The sequence below is a fragment of the Aureobasidium melanogenum genome (assembly GCF_000721775.1).
Source record: "Aureobasidium melanogenum CBS 110374 unplaced genomic scaffold scaffold_16, whole genome shotgun sequence".
NCBI lineage: Eukaryota > Fungi > Ascomycota > Dothideomycetes > Dothideales > Saccotheciaceae > Aureobasidium > Aureobasidium melanogenum.
The window spans coordinates 255762-272559 of record NW_024470068.1 but is presented as its reverse complement, the minus strand read 5'-3'; the positions used below and the strand labels follow the sequence as shown (position 1 = coordinate 272559).

At 50.0% G+C, this 16798-nt stretch overlaps 3 protein-coding genes across 3 annotated transcripts; all 3 read right to left on the bottom strand.

The window, feature by feature from the left end:
• Positions 1–3: 3 nt before the first annotated feature.
• Positions 4–1868, bottom strand: M437DRAFT_67531 (uncharacterized protein; the record flags this gene model as incomplete). The annotated part of the gene is made up of 5 exons (XM_041024955.1): positions 4–366; positions 450–941; positions 1003–1370; positions 1428–1468; positions 1522–1868. The coding sequence occupies 5 exons, from the start codon at positions 1866–1868 to the stop codon at positions 4–6; spliced, it is 1611 nt and encodes a 536-aa protein (XP_040878177.1).
• A 666-nt stretch (positions 1869–2534) lies between these two features.
• M437DRAFT_52597 (glutamyl-tRNA synthetase-like protein) lies at positions 2535–4460 on the bottom strand (the record flags this gene model as incomplete). Its single annotated transcript, XM_041022387.1, has 1 exon — positions 2535–4460. The coding sequence occupies one exon, from the start codon at positions 4458–4460 to the stop codon at positions 2535–2537; it is 1926 nt and encodes a 641-aa protein (XP_040878176.1).
• A 452-nt stretch (positions 4461–4912) lies between these two features.
• On the bottom strand, positions 4913–16457 carry M437DRAFT_67529 (uncharacterized protein; the record flags this gene model as incomplete). The annotated part of the gene is made up of 2 exons (XM_041024954.1): positions 4913–16341; positions 16403–16457. The coding sequence occupies 2 exons, from the start codon at positions 16455–16457 to the stop codon at positions 4913–4915; spliced, it is 11484 nt and encodes a 3827-aa protein (XP_040878175.1).
• Positions 16458–16798: the final 341 nt, after the last annotated feature.

Below are 16798 nucleotides of genomic sequence, written 5' to 3'. Positions count from 1 at the left end.
AGACTAGCAGTACTTTGTCTTCCACCTCAGCGTGAACTTCTTCTTCCGGCACTCATCGTTCTCGTCGCATTCTCTCAATGAGATCCTCTCTGTTCCCGTCGCATCGTCTGCACATACATCGTACGTCAGAGGCTGTAGCTTTCGAATCGCTTTCTCAAGTTCAACTTCAGTGTACCCTCCGGTGTCACGACCGAGACTATCTTGCACAGCCGATGCCAAATCAAGTACCGCACGCCAAGTCCCCATGGCACCACGTTTCTGCAAACTTTGACTTTTGATCTCGACGAGAAGCCAGAGTATTGCGGTGATGAGGAGCCAGATGCTGTTGACGGAGGTAAGGAGGATGGTGTATTGATACGAGAAGCCCTAGTTTGGCACAATGTTCAGTTTCACACAATGTTCAGTTTCGCTCTGTCTTGTTTCACTATCATCATAGGCCATGTACTCACCCATGCATAATCTGTTGAGGGCAGGCATCGAAAGTTGTTCTTGTCTGTCCACCACGTCGTATTGGGCATGTAATTTGGCCGCTGAAAGAGGTCTTGAAGCCCAAGCATATAGCGATTCATACACGATGCGGATGGGTATTTGGTAAGCAATTTCTGGCGCGTGGGATCTGTGGCTCGATAATCACCGGATGCAAACCAATCGCCTCCGGACTCGACATCAAAGTAAGCGTCTGCCCAGAACATGCCCATCTCGTTTACGTCCAGGCACTGCTCGAAAAGCATAGTGCCGTTTTTGCTATCAGATGACGATATTACTATCGCCGTTGGAATCATGTTAACCTCCATAGACCAATTTGGCGAGATCGTGACGTTGTTTAGCATCGTGACGTTCTCAGGAGGTTTGGGGTCGTGAATAACATCATTAAGTATAGCATGCTCCACAGTAAAGTTCATGGTTCTTGTTTCCAGCAGAGTACCATTAGGAAACTTGAGCTGTGACGGCCAGCAAAATTAGTTTCGAGGGTCTTGGTGATAATTGATTGAGCACACTTACCCACGTCATCTCACCAGTCACGTAGCCAGTCATCAAATCGGCCATTGTCACAATAAACAGTAAGTACACGATCGAGATGAGTATCCATATGACGGCGAATGTGTTGAATGGGCCTAGCTTGCCACGGTGTATCGTCTTAACGATGGGTCCGAAACTCAACAAACTCGTGGTGGAGAAAGCGAGAGCTGAGAAGGTCTCCGCAGACACACTCTGTTGCTCTATCAGGAGATAGAGTATTCCTGTGAACAAGCGATAGCATATGAATGCCGCAAGAACTTGGAAACCGCGACCTGCGAGTATATTCCATGCCAAATCTATGGTTTTTGCTGCAGCGAAGGAGATTTTGTCAAAGACGATGAGGTTAATGGCTACAATAATCAGCTCAGCTGTCTTTTACCTCAGACAGGCGGTGATATTGGTCTTACCAAGATCCCCAGGTGCACTTGTTGAGGCCTTGTTTGCAATTCTGGAAGATCATTAGTAAGATCGAATATGATCGTTCTCGCTGGAGATGCTTACGAGCAGTCAAAAGTGTCCCACTGTGTTGTGAATTCAATCTGAGCCATTTGTTTGTGTGTAGTGGCATACACTATCAAAGGGATGACAGAGACAAGACAGACAAGGCCTGCTGCAGGAAAGATATACCGAGGATCGATGTGTCTACCTGTATCCTTGAGAGACTTGTCACCGAAGCAGAAGGTTTTGCCTGGTCTTGGTTCTGTAAATGCTCGGGGTGATAGATGCGAGTCTTTCGTTGTAGTAGTATCATTGTGCTGGAGAACATTCTCTGACTTGGACTGGGCTTCGATAAGTTGATATTCGTAAGAAGCGGGCGACACTTCTCGTTGCGCTTTTTCGTCTTCCATCGCAGGTGCGCAAAGGAGTTTAGTGGTCCGAAGAGAATGGTCTGAATTTTGTGTAGATCAATCTCGATGGCTGTAGATTCGCGATGCGTCTGGGTCAATATCCAAGTCACAAAGCCGTATTCACTCAGCGACGACCAGAATGTCCGTTGCTAAAGATTCCAGCATAATATATTCAAACCTGAACATCGTGCTACCTTATAATAGCACGATTCATGCAGCATGACATGGCTAATATGTTCGTCAATCTGTGCGGGGGCTGTGTCCGTTGTAGGATTGCATCCGGGTTTGCAGGCTGACAGGATCACTAATTAGCGTAGAATATTCGTCGTCAATCTGTGAGATGGAAGCGAGATGGCAGTCATATTTCAAGATGAAATGGAAAGGTTGTAAGTTGTTGACGAGAGTGAGAAGTATTCAAGAGCTCGAGCATCGCTCAAGTTGTAAGGAGGTAACAACGACCTTTTCATCCGCAAGAAGGCGCATACTGTGGCGTCTGCAGTTGAACCGGGGATGCATGCGGGGACGAAACAGCCACCGACCTAACTTGTCCTGCAGGAGCATTCGAACAGGATGGCATGATCAAGATAGTCATCGATTTACACCTACATATCCTGTTCCACATCATCTTTCCCTTTTCGTTTTCATTATTGCATTACAAGAATCCGTCTATTTACCACCCTTGCCAGTAGGAATCTGGAAGAAGACAGCAGGCTCACCATTCTTGAAAGCCTTGTCAACTCTGTAGAAGCCCTTACGGTCGAACTGCATGATATCATCAACCTTGAGGTCAGCGACATTGCAGTCAGCCAAGCACTCGGTGAGGGTCGAAGTGTTGGGGTTCAAGAACTTCTCGAAGTCGTCCTCTTCCTCGAGCTTATCCTTTGTGAGCAGGTAGTCGAACTCGTAGAGCTTGACGGGAATGAGCTCCTGGTCGGTGGAGAGCCAAGTGACCTTCTTGGAGGTCTTCTTGACGTCACCTTGGAGGTGAAGCTCGAGTTCCATGGATGAGATGGGAGCATTGCCGCTGAGGGTGGCAAGAGGAGACTTGAGTGCATCGACGACGGTAGTGGACTTGGACTTGACGATAGCGTTGCCCCAGTTCATAAGAGTAATCTCCTCACCCTCGGCGAAGGAAGCGGCGTCAACCTGGTCAAGAAGAATGTTCTTGCTGAAGACAACCTTCTTCTGACCAACGGCGGGGTTCTTGGCGTGCAAGTCCTTCATGTCAGTGTGAGTGGCGGGAGCACCAGTAACAGTGACGGTGACCTTGTCCTTGGTGTCGATGGCAGTGTAACGACCGGCAATAGGGTCAATGTACTTCTTGTTGGTAGCCCAAATCTTGGTCCAGTCCATCAAAGTGATAGACTTGGAAGGACCCTGAGAGAGGATGAACTCCTGAAGAGCAGGAACGGTCATACCACGACGACGGATACCTCTGACGGTAGGCATACGAGGGTCATCCCAACCCCAGACATCGCCCTTGTCGACAATCTTTGTCAGCTTGCGCTTGGACAAGAAGGTGCGGACGAAGGCCATGCGGGCAAAGTTCCAGTTGTAGACGTGGCGCAAGTCCATAGCCTTGAGCATCCACTGGAACTGAGCATCACGGTCGTTGTACTCAGTAGTACGGAGTGCGTGAGTGACACCCTCGACAGCATCAACAACGGGGCAGGCAAAGTCGTAGGTGGGGTAGATCTTCCAGGTGTCGCCAGTGCGGTGGTGAGCCTGGGGGTTGCAGCGGTAGATGACGGGGTCACGCATGGCACCGTTGGGGTCCTGCATGTTGATCTTTGCACGGATGAACCAGGTAGTACCCTCGGGGGTGCCCTTCTTCATCTCCTCGAAGTGGGCAAGGTTGTCCTCGATCGAGTCGTTGCGGTGCTTGGAGTCGACCTTGTTCATACGCTCGTCGCGAAGAATTTCCTGAGGAGTGTTGTCGGCGTAGGCGTGACCGCTCTTGATCATCTTCACACAAGCATCGTACAGCTCCTGGAAGTAGTCGGAGGTGTGTGTGACCTGGTCGGGCTTGATGCCCATGAGCTCAAGATCCTTGACGATCGAGTCTTCGAATTCTTGCTTCTCGTTGGAGGGATTGGTGTCGTCGAATCTCAGAATCAGCTTGCCCTGGTACTTCTTGTGGGCAAAGTAGTCGTTGAGCAGAGCAGCCTTTGCGTGACCGATGTGAAGGTATCCTGAAGGCTCAGGAGGGAAACGAGTGACGACGCCCTTGTCAGTGCCCTCGAGACCAATGTCGTAGTTGCCCTGGTCTGCCTTGCCCTCGGCCTTCTTGGCCATTTCCTTGCCACGGCTGGCCAGCTCGACAACGGGACGCTCCGTCTCTTCGATGAAGTTGAACCAGCGGCTGACATTGATGTAGAGGCCCTGCTTGATGACGGACGAGTGGGCAATGCGGTTGCCGCGAATGGCCTTCCAGACATCGAGGTCGGCGTCGGTGGCCGAGTAGCCAACAATGTAGGTGCGGAGGGTGAGGTGTGCGTCGAGCTCGGCAATGGGGCCCTCGATCTGCTTGAGGTTAAGAGGCTTGAAGGCCTCTGCGCGCTTTTGCCATTCGGCGATTTGTGCTGCTGCCATTTTGGTATGTCTGTGACGAAACAAGTTCAATCGCGAATTTCAATAACCAGAGCTCAACCCCGCCGCCCGTCGTGAGTCATGCGCCAAGATTTTGGGTCCCACTTGTCACCCTGACCAACCACACAAGTACTGATTTGAGCTTCTGAGTCTGTTCGACTGATGGACAATCAATCATTGATTCGCTCGGCTTAGAATTGTGAACTATGAAGAGGACTCACTCCAGCGTGCATTGAAAACGGGCAGCAAATTCAGAGAAGCTCACGCTATGGTATACACAGGTCATGGAGAAGGAACAAGAACGGTATAAATACATGCAAGAAGAATTGGTTATAAAAAGCAACGAAAGCAAATCGCTAGGCACCTTTCCCCATTCCTTTGCGCCTAGCGCTATGCACGAAAAGACTCCAAAACGTATCAAATACTCTCAAATCAATATCACTGCTTCTCCCCCTCTACAGCCAAGCCTGCCACAACGCATCAGTTGTGCATAGGTTCTTGGGCTCAGTAGCCTTGGCCACGAGGTCAAGCACGCTCTGACTGGCTGGCAAGTTCTTCGCATCAGGCTCCTTCGCCATAGCCACTGCCTTCTTGACAATGCCGGTAGCATTGCGGTAGACATGCTCGCGCAATTCGCCATCCTTGATGCTTTGCTTGTGCTGCTGTAGTGACCAGAAGTTCATTTCGTCGCGAATGAAGATGCTCAATTGGCCCTCCAAGTCTGAAGTATTGCTCTCGGTCTCGTCTTGGTTGTTGCCTCCGTTGCCTGAGCCGGAGGGTGTAGGAACGGCGGGTGGAGTAGAGGTGGTAGGCGAAGAAGACGAGTCGGTCAAGCAGCGAGCGATGGCCATCAGAGCGGCGACGAAGATACCCTCGGTATGAATCGGGCCCATCAAGGTTTGCAGGTTGGGTGTAAGACGGAAAGGCACCGCTTCTGGGTTATGGAAGTACGGCTTGGCGGCAGCCATTGCAGGAACCAACTCTGATCCCCAAATATTGCCAGTACCCCTCGAGATAGACATCTTGTGAGGATAACGCATCGTCATGTGCATGGTGAATGTGATGAACGTCAGAGCAGCCAACTGTGCAGAGAACTGGCGACGGAATAGCCAGAGCGAGTCGTATGAGGGGTACGTCTGCTGGAAGTAGTCCTGAACGATGTCGTTCGGAACGTACTTCTCTTGAATTGCGTTGAAAGTCTCGAGGCGAATGCTTGCAGCCTGCTCGGGTTTTTGCTGGAACCAACGGTCAGTATCACGCTCTGTTGCTTTGCTTTGGGGTTTGCTTACTGGTGTCAAAGCACGGAGCTTGTCAATCTGGAACAAGACTGGGTCGTCCTTGTTGATGCCATTACGACGACAATAGTCTTCGTAAATTCCTTGCAAACTGATGTACGAAGCATCGTCCTGAACCATACGAATGCCGGGAGACAAAGGAATCATCAGCGGCAAGTGGAACTGCAAGTTGCGACGTCTGCTCTCCTTCTTCTTCGCCAGTATGCTGTTGAAGATTCTGAACAATTGCGAAACTCTCTCCTCGCGTCTACTGTGCCTGGCTGTCGGGTGCTGGATGGCAAATGGATGTACACTTCCATCATGACCACGAATGGTTAGTCTCCTATGACAACCAGTGACGCCTCTGACCAGCTCGACATCAGGCAAGAATCGCTCGATTCTGACAAAGTCTTGGTTCTTGTCACGGTGTTGCAGATACTGCCCAGGCACCTCGACTTCGTCAAACTTCAAGAAGCGGAATTCAGCCAGATGAGTGGTCTGTTCCAGATGCCACTTGGAAGTTCTGCGATCAAGCTTCTCTTCAAATCTGTCCCTCCATCTGCGCAATTTGGCAATGTATTCGAACATTGATGGCTTCTTAGTCACAAAGTCGGCTTCGAACGACTTGCGAATGTGAGCTGGCAAGATAGATTCTGCGAATCTAGTGATATTGGCCTCGGTCGAAGGCGGCAAGTTCACACCTTGAGCGTATGAAGTTGGGTATCTGCCGACATAGGCCAAGCCATCGTTCAACAAAGCGACAATGAGACGGTAAGCATCTTCGTCCAGAGTACACTTGAAGTATTTCTGGACCTGGTCAACCATAGTCTCCATCGACAGAGCCAACAGAGGGAATGCCGTCTTGAGCGTCTGGGTGAGTTCTTCAGTATGGTCCCATGGCTTCTTAGGCTTTGGCGGCTCAGCCGCTTCAGGCTTGGGAGCTTGGCTTGCATCTTGACCTTCAACCTTGGGCTGAGGAGTGGCACTGGCAGTATCTCCATTGGGCTTGGTCTCTGACTTGGCGCCTTCAGCTGGTGCAGCACCACCAGATTGTTTGGCTTTGGCCTGCCTCTCTCTAGCTTCCTTCTGCTCTTGACTTCGCTTGATGACTGACATATCTTCACGGCTGGTACGCAGCTGGAAGTAGAGTGCTTGAGGGTAAGTCTTCGCGAGCTTACTCAGGATGCCATGAGCAATGTTGGCCTCGCTAGGGGTACGAGACAAGTTGTTGAGCAACTGAGGAATGAAAGTGATCCAGTACCACACAGGAGTTTCTCCCTTGAAGTTCTCGAATGCCTTCGCGAGTGTGTTTTCTGCATCGTCCAAACTAAGAAGCCAGAGGATTCTGCTAAGGAGCTTTCTCGACTTGGCACTCTTGTACTGGCCAGCAGCTTCAAGGTAGCAACTGATGGCTGCACTAGCCTTATCAATGCTCTCTTCAGGCTTTTCCTTGAATAGCATGTCGTTGTATCTACCCCATTCACTCCAAGCCTTTGGAAGCTTGATGTCGAAGTAAAGAGCAGTACCGAATGCATCGTTGGCTTCTTCCTTGTGGTTGAGCTTGGCCAAGAACATGCCCTTGAGTGTATAGAACTCTGCCTTCTGTTGAGCACCAAAGTAGTTAAGATTGGTGTTATTGATGACATCCAAGCCGCTGGTGAGCTCGTTGCGGTTCTGGTAACAACACTTGGCCTGCTCTCTTAGTTTGAGGAAGGCTTCTTGGATCTCGATGTTAGGGAGAGTGTAAATCCTGCTGAGTTGAGTGATGCAGACGTCAGGCATCTGGTGCTTACGAGCGACATGTGCAAAGCGATTAATAATCCAAGCAGTCTCGTGGTAACCACGGTAAGCATAAGATTGACCAGTAGCATTGCCCTGGTTCGTCGATGGCAACAGTGTCAGGTAGGTTCTATTGATCAGCTGGAAGATGTGTTGACGCCAGGTGACCAAGTCCTGCCACGAGTTAATGTCGTCCCAGAAGTTGGGTAGCCTGTCTCTCCAAGTGCCAAGAAGCAGCTTGAGCTCTTGACTCTTGACATCAAGGTTCGCAGAGGTGGTTTGAGCCAGACTGCTGCAGATTACGCTCGCGTCGTGCAATTCAACCAAGTTTTGGAAGTTCTGTAGCAACCCAATGTGAGCTTGTGTTATCTGCTTGGGAAGCTTGTGCCAGTTCTTAATCGAGAGCTGGATGTTCTCGTCGCAAATACGGTTGAAATCTTGTTGAGTTTCAGTCTTGTTGTGGAGCTTCAACAATGACATGAAGGCTTGGAAGAACATTCGGCGAGGAGTAGGAGCGTCAGACACGGCCTTTATTATAGTGTCGAGCTGAGCTCGGTTATCAGGCTCCTCCCAAGCGTCAAAGTTGCGCCAGGTTGCCTCGAGGAAGAGATCGTTCAGGTTTTCGTGCTTGGCAAAGTCACCCAAAATCTCCCATTGCTGGAGTTTCTCGGCACAGTAAACCCAGTGATCTTCCCAAAGCATGTACTCGCCAGGTGAGAACGCAATCGAGCCAGTACGAGCCTTGATTTGGGCTTGCTCATACATTGCTTGTGCCTTGTCCCAGACGCCATTCTGCTCGTACGAGAGAGCAGCATTCGTCTCGACGAATTGGCATCTTCTACGCCAAGTGCCATAGAAGAGGTCATCTTCTTGAAGAGTGGCGTACAGTTCGACTAGTGCATCGAGATTGCTCTCGCGAGTCGCAGGAGTATCAACGATGGGCTTCATCGCCAGCTCTTCGATATAAGTGGCTGCACTGTACCACGCATTGTAGTTTTTGGCCTGGAACTTCAAAACATGTGGTGGGAACTTGACACGCGGTTTGGCACGGACGATGCCATCGATCAAAGTAGCCACGCAATTTGGACGCTTATCTGTTTGGCGTTGGTGGAAGTCCTTGGTCAAAAGGTTGATCAGACCAGTTTCCATATCCTCACGATCATCTCTTGATAGACTCGACCAGATCAAAGGGAAATAGGCAGTCCAGATGTCGTGAGCTAGGTTTGAATCAGTGTGCTGAAGATTAGCCAATGGTTCAAGGACGTCTCTCGTCTTGACTTCGCCCAGCTCTTGCACAAAGCGCTTGTGGCTCGCAATGAAGTTCTCAAACTCAGAATCGAGCATAAGGTCAGCAAGTCGTGGATCTGCGGAGTGTGTGTTGAAGAGCTTCGAGGCGGGTAGACACTTGAAGTCATCATTGTGCAGCCTCAATGAATTGTTCATGTCAATTGAACCGAACATGAGGTGGATGACTTGACTAAGCCAGAAGCTGTCGGCAAGCACATCCCACTGTTGCTCAGCCAGCAATTTGAAGAAGCGGTTGGCAGCCGTGCGGCTGAGGTTGCGATCATAGATAGTCATGAAACGAGTGCGCATGTGGATATCAGGGCTTCTGAGGCCGATAAGGAAAGCATGTTCCATGCGCACAGCCAGTTCAGATCTGAAAATCTTAGGATCCTCGTAGATTCTGATGACAAGATCGAGGAACTTGTGGTAGAGCGTCAAATCGGATCGATTCTCAAACATGAGCATCTTCTGCAACACAGCAGTTTTCTCCTTGAGAGTGGGGACGGGCTCTGTTGAGTTGAAGACCCATTCTTCGACCATGCTGAGAATCTTTTCACAAAGTGTGTTGTTCTGCGATCTCTCGACGAGCGAGGCGAGAACACTCAAATAAGGCCTGCGCTGCTCGCCAAGTGCAGCAATACGAGCTGAAAGCATCTCAATCACTCTGATGATCAAGACAGTGTTGAGGTCGACCTCTTGAGGATTGGCGGGAAGCTGAGCTGCGACTCCGTTTGCAGTGGTGACTTGCTGAGGCATCTGAGCTGCAAGATGATTTTTCGCTAGATTGCCCTGCAGAGCCTTAAGAAGAGCGGGAATGTGAGTGTCAACACTATCGGCCTTCCGCTGGGAAAGAGTCCAGAGGATATTGATACCAGCGGTTTGAGCTTGAGTGTCCTTACCAGTAGCTGACATGCAATCACCCGCAAGAGTAGAGAGGAAATTGGTGAATTCCTCCGTGGGACTCTCGGCATCAGGCAGGTCTTCTTCTGATTGCTGTAGAGGGATTGCGTCCAAGATTGCCTTCATCAAGGGTTTCAGTTCAGGGAAACCTTCGACTGGCTTGTTGCAATGCAAGCAGTCCTGGATTTCAGCAATCTCGCTCTTCAATGGTTTAGCAAGGAGCTTTTGCAGTTGAGGCAGACGAGCCACAATCCACTCGTCAGATTTGGCATTGATGAGCGAGCGAAGCATCTGCAATGTGTTGATGACACGACTGGTCCAGGCCTCCATCTTCTCATCCTGCTTGGGTTCGGAGAGAAGAATCTGTTCTGTGACCTTGGGGAACATGGCATCGACATCAATGTCATCCCAATAGCCCAGCGACAAAAACCGCCACAGTAATTCTAGCGACTTTCTTATAGTCTCGTTGGAGGTTGCAGTGGGCCGCTCCTTGCCTTCCTTGGCATCCTTGCCATCGTCGGTAGAGCTCGGGACAGGGAATCTTTCAGGCAGAATAGCGATGAAGTTGACCATGTACTTTATCATCATCGTGCGGAGGGCGTACGAAGCTGAAGCGGCTTTCTTGTTTGTAGCAGGTGCTTCGTTGTTAGGAGACTGAGGACCGGAGAGCGATCCGTTCTCCTTCACAGTACGTTCTTCCCAGTGCCAGATCATGCTGAAGAGGTTGATAGCCAGTCGCTTGTTCTCAGTTGAGGGATTGGGCAACTGTGCGACCTTATTGAGCGAAGGAATGATAATGGATGCGAAAGACTCTCTAGCCTCATAGAAGAGATCAGGGTGTCTAACGAGGAATTGGAAGATACTTGTGAGCTGTGGCGTGTTCGAAGTCTCTTCACTGAGAATGCGACGAGGAATGCGAGTCCAAGCAGGTGCTCTTGCTTGTTCACCACCGGTTCTCTTGACAAGGACGGGCTCAAGAATCTCAAGAGCTTGCATAACGAGTGGTCGACCTTCAGCTTGATGTGCTCCCAGTAACTTGCCGTAAATTTGTACAACAATCTTAGCGGGAGTGTCGTAATGGGCAATGAAGTATGAGATCAATGCGTACGAAGCATACTTGTTGATGGTATCCTCAAGTCTGATATATGTCCATCCGAACATGATCACATCCTTGCGTGCATCAGACAGCATATTGTGATGATACTTAAGAAGCATAGAAGTCAGCTGAATCAATTCCATCCTTGACTGATCGACGCCAGGCTGGGTAGGGTCTTCAGAGATGTCACTGTTGGCTTGCGGCTTCCACAACTTGGCGTGCACAATGTCCGTCATGGATTTGTCGAAAAGCTCAGTACCCTTGTTGTTGCCGAAGAGACTCTCCCAGTTGCGTTGAATGTCCATGGCGAAGACAGGGTTCAGAATGTAGTGGAACACGAATGATTTCATGCGCGGTGTCTTCTGTCGGTTGGTGTAGATATCGATGCAGCGCACGGCAACTGAACGTTGATACTCAACTGATGTGCTGGTGATGATAAACTCATAGATGAAGTGGAACAAGCGGTGTGATTCTGCAAGTTCATCGTTGGCGCAGGCTTGAACGAGATCAAAGAAGAAATCCAGATCATCCGGCTTTTCGGACAGGTATCTTGTGAGGATGATCATAAGCTGATCGCCAACCTGCTCGACTGGTAGACGAAGTGGCGAAGCCAATGTCTTGTTTTGCAACTTCTTCTGTAACGATTGGGCTGCCTCAAACAGAGCCAATCTCGTCTTGTCGTGTTTCGTGAGCCAAGCACGAGACTCAGAGAACTCTGACAAAGACAGAGCGACATGGACAGCATTGACTGCTGCTTGATCTTTTTCGGCATCGGTCAACCCTTCTCCAGTCAATGGCGACCAGAAAGAATCTGATTCCATCACGGCTGTACGCAGTGGCGCAGCTGCCTGATCTGAGAGGATCTGAGCAAAGAACCTGCCCTTCGCCTCGTCCTTCAAGTTTGCACTGAAGTGCTCCAAGGCCTCCTTTGAGTAGTGGTTGAGGTACTTAATCAATGGCTCGCGGAAGGGACTGAAGTGAGTTCTGCGCAGACTACGTTCAAGCTCAAGAACCCTTTCGACCAGCGTAGGGAGGAATTGCACGGCTGCAGCAGGAAGAAGATGGAAGACCCCGAAGATTGCGGTAACAACGCGCATCTTAGGATTTTGCTCGATGAGAGAGAATGAAACTTTTTGCAGGCTTTGAGCGTCCGCAATATGTTTCATATGGTCTAAGAGACGAGAACCGATCTCAACCTTGAAATAGTTGGTAAGAAGCTGGAGAAGTGTGCGCAGACCTTCAAGGCCCTCAACACTCAACTTGCGAGGGTCCTGAACATTCATAAGGATGGGCCTCAAGCCGCTCTGGAGGAGATCCTTGGGTAGCTTCTGAGTAGCTTGTAGGACTATTTGCAGACCAGCATTGGCGGTCGTCTTGACTTCGACGTTTCTCGAGTACAAAGATTTGAAGAAGACAGTGATGATACGGCTGCGGTGTTGCGCGTGCGGAGAGTTGTTGAACGCAGGCAGACGAATTGCAGTAGTCAGCAGACGAAGGCAAGAGACTCTGAGGTTGACGATTGACTCAGCGCTTCTGTGCTCCATTGGCTTTGGTGCAAGCGTCTCGTCTTCAGCGTCCGCTAGAGCCAATGTCTCCATAAGTGATCGGTTGAGACGGTCTTCGAATTGTAAGACCTCGTTCTCCATGTCCAAGCAGAAATTCAAGGCATCGATATATCCAATCTGCACTGCGAAGGGTAGCGCTCTAAGTGGTTTGTTGAAGATAGGTTGAAGAACCAACTCCTTGACCGGCTTGACGATCTCGTAAAGCTTGACACCAACAACCTCTGCAAGCAGTCGAAGACCATCTTGAGCTGCCTCACGAACATGTCGGTTCATGTGTGACACTTCCCCAACGAGTTTGTTCGACACATTATGTAGAAGAGTGTTCGCCGTGCCAATATCAGTTGTTGGTGTGCCTTGGTTGCATTTTCTGATTATGTCCTGCAGCACGTCTTTGGCTTGAACACGTACATTGGCTGGAAGATCTTGAGGCATATCCTTCATCACGAAGAAAAGGGCTCGGATGAGCTCAAGTTGACGGTCTTTCAACCAAGCAGTGCTGAAGTTCAGCTTGTTGACGATGTAATCGATACCAGCAGTACCTCCAGATTTTGAGAACCATTCTTCCTCGAAGCAGTGATGAATGAGAGATTTTGTGAGCTCGCGGAAGAACGGCAAGCGCTCGACGCGATCTTCAGCCCCAAAAATCATGGCTGCCGACTTCCACATGGTGTCCAGAGCGTTGAAAGCGACATCGCGAACATCTGCAGAGTCTGAGGACAAAGTGTCGGCGATTGCATCCGCAATCACCCTACTGTCGACAAATACGGGGCCTTCGCCGGACAATGGCTCGAAGGGGCGCTTAGCGTGCTTCTCTTGACCGAGCGATCGTCCAAGTTCGAGAATAGTCAAATGCTTGTAGAGGCCGTCCAAGAAGGGTGTCACGTCCTGCTTGAGTTCGGGGACTGCGGCAGCTAGCATGGCAGCCTTGATCAATTTGAGCAAGGTCGCTTGCTGGGCGTCTTTCTTCGCGACGGACTTCTCGCGCTCCGACTTCGAAAACAGATCGTGTCCAACATCGTAGTTCTTGTCGAACAAGTCGTTCGCCTGCAAGCGAACGAGTCTTGCAAAGTCATCCGGAAGATTGTCATATCCGACCAAAAGCTTGATTTGAGCTTTGACAAGATTGAGTGCTTGTTGCTTGTGGAAAGCATCAGATTTCTTCGCTGCGGCCGCCTTTGGTTGTTCTCTGAGCTTGTCGATAGCGACATCAATACCTAGCCTTGCTGGGAATGCTCTGTCTTTCATGGAGCCGATGAGCTTGATGTCATAGCTAGCTTCATCGTCCGCATACGGCTTGTATTCCAAAGCAGGAGGTGAGGTGAGAAACTTGCGGTTGCGACCTCCCAACTTACCGAGAATGCGCATAGTAGTGTGGGCATGGAAATGGCTGTAGGGTTGGGGTTTGAGATGATCCCACAGAGCAGCCATCAATTCGTCGATGACAGGGGCCATGATAGGATCGAGGTAGTCAGCAGTAAGATTGTCGACACAGAGTTCCAAGGTACGCAAACCTTGCGCAATAAGCTCAGAACCAGCACGAAGAGCCACTACAAGCGGTCGCATCAAGTAGCTCAGGTGGGGCAGCAGATGACTGAGACGGGCAGGTACAGTCAGAGACAGTTCAACAAAGAGGTCCCTGTCCTGAGGCTTGCGCGCAGAAGTGAGCAAATTGTTTAAAACTTCCAACAGCATTTCCAGCAAAGGTAGGATTTCCTTGTAAAGGTTCTCAAATCTGCCACCTCCAATACTTCTGAAGAGTGATCTGAGGAGAAGGAAATAGTTTGTGGGATCCTCAGCGGTCACTGATAGCTCAATGGATCTTGTGATGAGTTTGGTGACGTGCGGTAGCAGGACCTGCTCGTTTTGTGCAGAGAAAAGGGTGACTGCCATGAAGGACAGCTTGAAGAGCCTGAGAAGCACACTAGACTTCTGCACATCGGAAGTACCGACTTCCTCTAACCTGCCCATCAAGAATTGCAACATCATGCCGCAGAATGCAGGAGATGTTGCCTCACTAGCGAGCAAGAATTGTGCGATGTGCAGTAGAGCGGGATGGTCGAAGATCATTTCGTAGAGGTGTGGAATCTCGGCTTGGAACACTTCATGGAACGTGGCAGGGTCGATATGATGGAAGATGGTTGCAAAAGTCTCAAGAAGATCTTTCTCTTCTTTTCCACTGCTCATCATGTGGTTGTTGGCCAAGAACTCGACTGGGTTCATCATGGGTGTTTCCGTGGGTGTCTTCTCTGCGTTGTAGTATCGGAAAACCTGAGCGCCCTCGTGGAACAGCTTGATGAGCACCTTGACCTCCTCAGCATTGAATCCGTAAGAAACATCCTGCCAATTGGGAGGTACGTTGGCTGCATCCATTTCATCTCGGATACGAGTAGGATTTGAGGCACGCAACGAATAGAAGAGCGTCTTCAAGCCGTGCAAAAGGTTCTTGAACAAGAACTTGTTGTCTGCTACAGGGTCTGATCCACGATCTCTGAGGTTGTTCGTCTTAATAGGTGTTGCATTGAAGATGTCAATCTCGTCCCATTCGGGTTTTTGGTTGACATCGGCAAGGTAGTTTTCAGCACCGGCCTCCATGGTGGTCTCCGCATACTGTGCAGATGCCTTGACGGCGTTGTGGTACTGGCGGTTCATCGATGCAAACTTCTCGCCAATTGCATTCAACACCAAGGTAAGGAAGTAGCGCGCATCCTGCTTATCTTCGACCTTGGCCATGCACTCAGCCATGTTGAGCAGTAGCTTTGCACTCATGGTCTGGAAGCTAGTGCCGGGGTAGTCGTCATGCAAGTTTTTGGTATAGACAAAGATGCTCTTCTCAATCTGTGCTGGTTTCAGGTTTTCTCTCACATGGTGAATCAGATCAGCCAACATAGTGAACGCCAAAGGTCGTAATGTTTCGTAAACTGTCAAGCCGTCGCCGATCAGAGTGCGTTCGTCGAGCAACTCGTCCAACTTTGGCAAGAAAATGGTCCTGATGTTGAAGTTGACGATGTGTCTGATAGCAACCAAGAGCTCTTTTCGTGCACTAGACTTCTCTCTGGGGCAGTCTTGTAGAAGACGCACGACAATCTCTGGAAGCTCTGTCAAGAAGTCTGCGAGAAGTTTCTGGTAGACGCGCAGCAAGTAGGCCAAAAAACTCATAGTCTTCACTTGAGCAGTGACAAGCTCGCCAAATGCCGCACGGTTCTTGATGTCCTTGGCCACACCAACGAATGTTGTTCCCTTCTCTCTAGCCTCCTCGTGTGCTCTCTTTTGTGGTCCAGCTTGGAGTGAAAGGATTGCCTTGATACGGTGAACAAATGCTTCGACGTTCTTTGCTACCATGCTACGATGTGCCTGGAAGATGCTAACAACGATAATAGGGCATTCTGCGACGAGCTTGAATGACTGTGTTCCCTTTTGAAGTTGTCGAGTTTGAGGCTGGTCACTACCAACTTCAGCAGCCAAGGATGTTGTTGATGCGACCGGTGACGCGGGCCTAGGAGAGTTGTACTGTGGTGTGCCTGGAGCGACGGCAGTAGACAAACCTGCGGCTGCTGGTGTATCGAAAGTATCCTTGACGGTCTGGTCCATGGTCTGGAACAGCTCCAAGATGAGATCCAGAAATGGCTGGACTTTGCTTGCGCATGAGTTCAGGTGGTTCCTCTCAAACTCCATAATGATCTTCATGCAAAGTACAGCATTGTCCTCGTTCTCGATACGCGCGAGTTCCAACAACTTGTCGACGATTTGTGGAGCATACTGATCAGTTACGTCCGGCGTAGACATAGGCAAGCGATGTAGGATCTCGAGGGCGCAGTTTCGTAGTCGCTGTTCCGGCGATGTGCTAATGAAGACTGGAGAGCCACTGAGGATCTCGAGTAAGACGGGGACAAACTTTTGCAGAAAGACAGGGTAGGTGGTGCCCTGGCACCAATGGTCCATGCCATCACGAATCTCGATGAGGAAGTTGCATTTTGTTCGAAGATCTGCGCGGGTGGTCAGAAGATGTGGCGGCGACACAAGAAACGTGAAGCAATGTATGAATACCTGTATTGGGATCGGAGAGTTTGCTCTCGAAGATGTCCAGATTGCGCTCGGTCATGGCTGCGCTGTGCTGCACGACAGCAAGCGATGAGGTCGTTCAGCTGAGCTTCAGTAGTCGTCTTCCATCAATGGAGCGCTACAGATATCGTTGCTCGTGTGTGGTGTTCTTTATGGGGTGGTAATGGTCGAGCGCGCAAAGTAGTGTAGAGAAGACACGCGGGGTGGAAAGCGAGTTTGATTTGCGACTTTTGGGTATCTGGAACGTCGAAGTATTCAATATACTTTTGAGGAGTATTAGAGGTCGTGAAGACAGAAGGCAGAAATGCGCCGATCGACTGGATCCCAAGAAAGAACAAGCTGCCGTAAAAGAAGATGGTCGTTAAAGGCGTGAGAGTGTTG